The 8065-nt window shown below is 36.6% G+C and overlaps 1 protein-coding gene across 1 annotated transcript; it reads left to right on the top strand.

Annotated features, from left to right (window-relative positions):
- Positions 1 to 1872: 1872 nt before the first annotated feature.
- ptges3a (prostaglandin E synthase 3a (cytosolic)) lies at positions 1873 to 7562 on the top strand. Its single transcript, XM_038283146.1, has 8 exons — positions 1873 to 2030; positions 2725 to 2838; positions 2954 to 3023; positions 4724 to 4822; positions 5582 to 5671; positions 5758 to 5814; positions 5898 to 5925; positions 6661 to 7562. Coding segments are annotated over exons 1-8 (480 nt in total). The 5' UTR covers positions 1873 to 2028; the 3' UTR covers positions 6681 to 7562.
- Positions 7563 to 8065: the final 503 nt, after the last annotated feature.

Raw genomic sequence — 8065 nt, 5'->3', positions numbered from 1 at the left:
GTTTAGTGGAAGTGCTTGGCAGCCAGTTCAAAATACAGGCAGATCTATGACCCGTTACAAAAGGCTTACTGGTTGAGGGGTTGTACTCCATATTATAGTTCTGTTGTTAGCCATATAAAATATTTTGTTTTTTTAATATAATCCATGTTTCAATCATTTTCATTTGACTCATAAGTAACCTTAATATATGTTCATGTTTTGCTTGCATGATCAAAGACGAGTAAAGCCACCTAAATATAATTTTCTACCAACATAATATACATTCCTTCGAGCAATTGAAGCTCTTTGCGTCGCCATTGCTCTTTGAGCTGTTGCACATTATTGTCATATACTTATGACAACTTCACTATTTCCATGGCTCTTGTGGCCATCGGAGCCATGGAAATAAAAGAGTTGATAAAGCGTCTTTGATATCATGAATTGGCTTAGAAATACCTTTTTTACATTTGTATTTATTGTATTCATTGTGCTACATATGTATGTATGAGCATGTAACAAATAAGCTTTGTTTTTTATCCATCTCAAACATCCATCTATTTTCTATACGGACGAGAGGCGGGGTACGCCCTGGACAGGTACCACCCATTTCAAACATTTTCTTTATTAATAATTTTATTACACTAGGTAGAAGTAGAGATCATGATGTATTTAAGATCTGTTGTCTATTTCTCTGTAGTTTAGCATGGTTTACTGCACTGCCTGTGGATTCTTCAGGATACTCCAACTGCTCAGGGAAACACTCGATAGAAAAAAAATATTTGTAAGAGAAAATTTTCAACAGCAGGAAATTATGTGAGGTAATTCTAAATTCTATATACATACACATTTTCAGAGAACCTGTAAAACAAATATAACACAACTTGCATGTATATTCATTATTCTCAGGCACACTGTGAGGGAGATCAATTTGTTAAGACAAAAAGAGGAAGGAGTAGACTCAAATCAGATACTTTACCGGTTATTTAGTCATTGGTTAGGCAATGGTGGACTCCAGCTTTAAGAGGCCCACAAACTATTCTAAATCTATCTACTTATAAGGCCATGGTTCCTGAACTGAACTACAGAGTAACAATGACACAAGCATGTGAAGAAAAAATATATATACATAATTACCAGTGAAAATATTAGGTATTCTTATTACAACAGCAGGAGCCTTCCTGCAACAGAGGAAGCAACCAATGACTGATCACATCTACTGTGCAAAAAACAACACAGCTACAGGAAGAAAACATCCGCGGGGTATAGCTCATATGATTGTTATACTTCCAGAATATTTACAACGTTTTGTCATCTGTCTACACCAGTTTCTTTACACAGGAAAAACAATGAGGTGACTGAGGTCAAAAAAGATACAGAAACAAAATACAAGTCACAGTGTCAGCCAGGAAGATTTCTTGGGGATAATTATTTTTCAAAATAAAAAACCAATACGAAAAAGCTTTCTGATTGAGATGTTGTACACTATATTTCCGTTGTTAGCCATGTGATTTCATTTTTTTTTATAATCTAGAGCATATTTCAATCATATTAAACTTGACTCATATGTAACCATTATGGATGCCAACATTTTGTTTATATGATCAGAGATGAGTAAGGCAACCTAAAAATAATTTCCTACTAGCATAATGGGTGCAATGTGTAAGTCTAACAAACAGCCTACTTCCCTCTCTACGTTTATATTTATTGTATGCATTATAGGCCTGTGCCATTGTACTATGGGGGTGCAACTAAAAAACTGCTGTATCCATCTCAATTATATTGAATTGCTCTGGATGGCGCCGTTGCGCTGCTGCGTCACGCCGCTTCTAGAATTATCTCACGACAATCCCACTCTCCAAGCAGGCGCGCAAGGACCTCTCGCGATAGAAAGGAAAATAACGCGATAGTTGATTGAACGTAACGCTTGTAGTAAACCTTATCAGAGTTAACTGTTTAGGTTTCAGCCCTCACATTTGACCGGCTTTTAGCTAAATAATATTGTTGGTATCACGTTTTCAGACGAAAAAGTCTACGCGATATACTATAAAGATGTAAGCCTTGTTTTTGTTATTTTATATTGGTTGTCGCTCGCTACTAACAAGTGTGTCTTATGAGTGCTGTAATGCGGATCAACTAGCTCACATTAGCTGACTTAGCTAGCACACCAGTTAGCATCCACTGTGCAGTTAGTCGATGTGACCGAACCATAATGGAGCACAGAGTCGTATAAACTATTTACAAATAACTCTGGTTGTTTAACCTAAAATCCTATAACGTGTCCTAACATCGAAGATAGCTTACGTTTTTGTCGCATGTGTATTACCGGTTAGCGTTAGCTGGGAGGCTAAAGTCAACTTGCATGACTAGGTTAAAGTTAGCACCGTGGAGGCATGGTCTGAAGCTTTCACTCTCTGGTAGCGGGACATCAATCCCCATTCAATGAACATTGTAACTTGGAACACATTTTTATCTCCGTTTTGTATATTCATACTATATTCATAGCAATTATATTGAAAAGACAATACTTTGCCTTCTAAATTGATTAGAGTAATAATCCATGGGTACAATTTCTGGATAGTAGTGACACAGTTCTGTTTTAGCTTCAAAGATTCTCTCTCTGTAGTAAGCTGTGTGCATTTCTCATTTAGTTTCTCACTGTATATGTGGCCCTTCATTTGTTTTTAGTTAATAATGTAAACCAAAAGGTTATGCTGTTATTAATACTAACTTCCTCTTCATTATTAGGCATGCTGCTACAGCAAAATGGTATGACAGACGAGACTCTGTTTTTGTAGAGTTCTGCGTTGAAGACAGTAAAGAAGTAAAAGTAAAATTTGACAAGTCAAAATTTGAATTTAGGTAAGTCGCGTTTTCTTCATAATTGATGGAAATTGCTTATTGTATCCGAATGAAAATGAGATTGTCAAAAGGTGACCTTTTGTTTTCTTGTTTTTTTTTGTTTGTTTTTTTACAGCTGTGCCAGTGGAACAGAAAATACCAAACACCACAATGAAGTTGAACTTTTTGGGGATATTGACCCCAAAGTAAGTTTATCATTTATACAGGTGCTGGTCATAAAATTAGAATATCATGAAAAAGTAGATTGATTTCAGTAATTCCATTTAAAAAGTGAAACTTGTATATTATATTCATACATTACATACAAACTCATATATTTCAGATGTTTATTTTGTTTAATTTTGATGATTACAAATGACAACAAATGAAAATCTCAAATTCATCATATCAGAAAATTAGAATATTGTGAAAAGGTTCAAAATTGATGGCCCCTGGTGCCACACTCTAATCAGCTAATTAACTCAAACCACCTGCAAAAGCCTTTAAATGGTCTTTCAGTCTAGTTCTATAGGCTACACAATCATGGGGAAGACTGCTGACTTGACAGTTGTCCAAAAGACGACCATCGACACCTTGCACAAGGAGGGCAAGACACAAAAGGTCATCGCTAAAGAGGCTGGCTGTTCACAGAGCTCAGTGTCCAAGCACATTAATAGAGAGGCGAAGGGAAGGAAAAGATGTGGTCGAAAAAAGTGTACAAGCAAGAGAGATAACCGCACCCTGGAGAGGATTGTGAAACAAAACCCATTCAAAAATGTGGGGGAGATTCACAAAGAGTGGACTGCAGCTGGAGTGAGTGCTTCAAGAACCACCACACACAGACGTATGAAAGACATGGGTTTCTGCTGTCGCATTCCTTGTGTCAAGCCACTCTTGAACCACAGACAGCGTCAGAAGCGTCTTGCCTGGGCTAAAGAGAAACAGGACTGGACTGCTGGTGAGTGGTCCAAAGTCATGTTCTCTGATGAAAGTAAATTTTGCATTTCCTTTGGAAATCAAGGTCCCAGAGTCTGGAGGAAAAGAAGAGAGGCACTTCATCCACGTTGCTTGAAGTCCAGTGTAAAGTTTCCACAGTCAGTGATGGTTTGGGGTGCCATGTCATCTGCTGGTGTTGGTCCATTGTGTTTTCTGAGGTCCAGGGTCAACGCAGCCACATACCAGGAAGTTTTAGAGCACTTCATGCTTCCTGCAGCTGACCAACTTTTTGGAGATGCAGATTTCATTTTCCAACAGGACTTGGCACCTGCACACAGTGCCAAAGCTACCAGTACCTGGTTGAAGGACCATGGTATCCCTGTTCTTAATTGGCCAGCAAACTCTCCTGACCTTAACCCCATAGAAAATCTATGGGGTATTGTGAAGAAGAAGATGCAATACACCAGACCCAACAATTCAGAAGAGCTAAAAGCCACTATTAGAGCAACCTGGGCTATCATAACACCTGAGCAGTGCCACAGACTGATCGACTCCATGCCACGCCGCATTGCTGCAGTAATACAGGCCAAAGGAGGCCCAACTAAATACTGAGTGCTGTACATGCTCATACTTTTCATGTTCATACTTTTCAGTTGGCCAACATTTCTATAAATCCTTTGTTTTTATTGGTCTTCAGTAATATTCTAATTTTCTGATATGATGAATTTGAGATTTTCATTTGTTGTCATTTGTAATCATCAAAATTAAACAAAATAAACATCTGAAATATATGAGTTTGTATGTAATGTATGAATATAATATACAAGTTTCACTTTTTAAATGGAATTACTGAAATCAATCTACTTTTTCATGATATTCTAATTTTATGACCAGCACCTGTATACCAAGATACAGTTCTTGGATAAGTTTGACTTCTTATGAGTTAAGTTGCCATCTATACAACTTGCAGGAATCCAGACACAGACGCACTGACAGATCAGTCCTGTGTTGTTTAAGAAAAGCCGAGCCTGGGAAATCATGGCCAAGACTAACCAAAGACAAAGCAAAGGTATTACCTGATTTATCTTCACTGCCTTTTTTTCCCCTAGTAAAGCTTTTCATTGTTAATCAAGCAGTTGACAGTCTCTCTGTGCGCATGGTACATTTATTGGTTCACATAATACAAGGCTTTTGCATCATTGTGATCCATCAGTGATGGACAAGAGAATAGTTGTCTAATGCTAACATTATATTTAATGTACAAATCTAAAACACACAAGGACCTAGTTAGATAAATAACTGGTTTAGGTTTTTAGCTTTTTTTAACATCCTCTTATCAGATCTTTCTTGCATCTGTAAACCTAAAACTCTATGCACTATGGTTGCTCTCTGCCTGCTCTTTTCATAAATTAACTTAAATCAAGAAAAGGGGTTAAGTTTAGGAGGTAACGGGTTCTACCCACAGATCGTTAGAGCTTGGTTCAAACTGGCCTAAAATGTGCAAGAAATCTAATGCAGCCACACTAAATCACAGTGGATGTGTGGTTTTGAATGTTGTCTTACATACACCTGAAATCACCTTTTTTAATTTTATTCCAATATTTTTATTTATGGTTTTGTGTAAATTAGAACTGTTTTTGTTGGTTTAAAAATAAAAAGTTAAACAGACACCCTGCACTGAAACAGTTCACTCAGTCAATCAAAATTTTACGATGACCTTGACTCATTAAACAAAATTCTACTCAAAAATTATAAATAAAAAAAGCTGTGAACATAAACGCATTTGCATGTCAAATATCTTGTGGTTAAAACTCTGCTCTATTTCTAGTGCAACTGGCTGAGTGTGGATTTCAACAATTGGAAAGACTGGGAAGAAGACTCGGAGGAGGACTTGTCAAGTTTTGACAAATTCTCAGAGGTAAATGGGTGGAAGACCCTCGGACCTGAAAGTAGTAGTTCTAGGAAAACTGACATGTTGATTTATCTTTTGTTCCTTTTCTCCAGATGATGAACAGCATGGGTGGGGATGATTTACCTGATTTAGATGGTGCAGAAGAAGAGGTATGTTTTTTTTTTTTTTTTTACTAAACTATGCATTCTATGATTGTACTTCCTGGACATTTACTAGATTTGTTCTCTTTCAGCATGATTCTGCAGACAGTGATGATGAAAGTAAGTGTGACTTTTAAAAGGCCATATAATTTGTACTGTGTGAGATAAATGAAGGAAAAATGACTTAAAGAGGAAGTGAAACAGTCAGCCAAACGTCATTCACAAGGCTCTGTCTTACTATTATCAATAATTATATTACAAATGTGAAATATACAAAATTAACAGAAAAAACTATGCTTTAAAAAAAAAAATTTGGTAAGGGTGCCACCATGTTGCAGTGCCTCTAACTGTGATGTCACAGGGTTAGTCAATGCTTCAGTTAGCAATTGTATACATTGGATATACTGGTGATAAAAATGTCAACAACCCAATTTTAATTTAAGAAAAATATAGGTGGACACAAAATTTCCCTCCATGCACCTTGAAAAGTTGAGATCATCCATGGTCATTAGATGATCAGATATATTCCAGAGAGCTTTGCAAGAGCTTTCCTCTCAAAGCATCATGGGATTCAGTTTGGGGGTGAGAAAGAACAAAGATGGTGCCGGTACTGTGGGGGGGAGCCGGAGCCACATGACCAACGGGGAGTGAAAAGTAGTAGTCATCTGGCCAAATGGCTAGTTAACTGAGTTCACTATGAAGTTCACTACGTAGTCCCTGCTCCATATAGTGAATGAGAGGTTAGGGCGGATGTTCGGACACAGCCTATGTCTTGTACCGTATGTGTATTAAGTATATGCTTGCTGAACCTTCAGGAACTTTCAACATTCACTGAAATGTTATTGTTTCTTACAGAGATGCCAGACCTTGAGTAGGCAAACAGGGTTGCCATCTCACTAGTGATCAAGGCAAGTCGAAAGTCTGAAGAACGAAACTAGACAATGAGTTGGCAGCCATGTTGAAGAACACCTCTCTACCCAGTTTCCAAAGTGAAATCCCTGCAGGGAGTGACTGTTGGATACAGACATGCACAGACATCCGTAACAACATCCAGTGCTGTGCTTCGCTGTTTTGTTCTGCATGGACAATTCTGTTCAATTGAAAATGTGTTCCCTGACTTCAATGACTGCATTGGGATGTGCTGATGTCTTATACCCTGTTTCTCTCCATCTTTCCTTTTTCTGTTTTTGGATTTATTTCCAATGTCAGCTTATGTACAACGTGATTTCTAATGACAAGAAGGAAAAACGCCATTTTCCAAGTAGATTTTCTTATGACAGACTTCCCCTCTGTTTGTATTGTAAATTGCACTTATCTTTAATTTAAGAGGCAAGAATTCTTCTTTAAATTGAGATTTTCAAACATCTGCAAATATTTAACTGTAATTTCATTTTTTCTAAAATATGTTGCTGCATTCTAAATGAGCTGATATGTTTTTTCAACTACAGATTTGCAGTGAGAATATGGTTGTGGGGGTCTTAAATCTTGTATGTTCACATCTTGGAGAGGCCTTGTTTTCTTAATGCTGTCTTTTAGAGATCTTCCTTTGTTGCAAATATTGAAAGCATTTTTTGCCCCTTAAGTATTATGTGAGAAGATAAATTGGCTGCAGTTCACTAAAGGTTGCTAATTGGTTAAAATTATTTATCATATTAAAAAAACCTGCTCTGAATACTTTTGATTCTAAGTATCAAAACTTGTTTATTGTTAGTGTTGGGAATTTGAGAATTTTTAATAAACTAACAATATAAAAAACATGCTGTTTACTTTTATTCTGCTAATATCAGTGCGGAACAGTTTGCTTAATTATTTATAAAGGGAGCTAAGAGCACTACATTGCTAAAAGTAATGGGTCAATTTCAATCACAAACCTTAGTGGTCCAACTTCTAATTCTAATACTTTATTGTGGTTCTCATTCCAAGCTCAATAAAAATGATAAAACCTACAAGTTGAACACAATTTTATAATTAGGTGAATGTATTGTGAATTTGGTCATGACGAATATACACATACAAGCTTTAACTAAATGACTGACGGAAAGCTGAATCAGCTATAAGCTTGTTTCCATTTAAAAGCTTATTAATATTTTAGCATTCTTTAAAATAAAATATCAATTTCTGTTTTGGGGGAACTTAAAAGAAGAAATGAGGTAAAGAATCTTGTGCAGAGACAAGAAGGATAAAAGAAGGGCACAATAAGCACAAACCAAAAGTTCAAGTTATTTGATTTAGGCCATTCAAGAAACCAAATAATTGCGCT

Source organism: Cyprinodon tularosa, unplaced genomic scaffold, assembly GCF_016077235.1.
Source record: "Cyprinodon tularosa strain WSP-4 unplaced genomic scaffold, ASM1607723v1 ctg19, whole genome shotgun sequence".
Lineage (NCBI taxonomy): Eukaryota > Metazoa > Chordata > Actinopteri > Cyprinodontiformes > Cyprinodontidae > Cyprinodon > Cyprinodon tularosa.
This window is presented reverse-complemented; position numbering and strand designations above follow the sequence as displayed.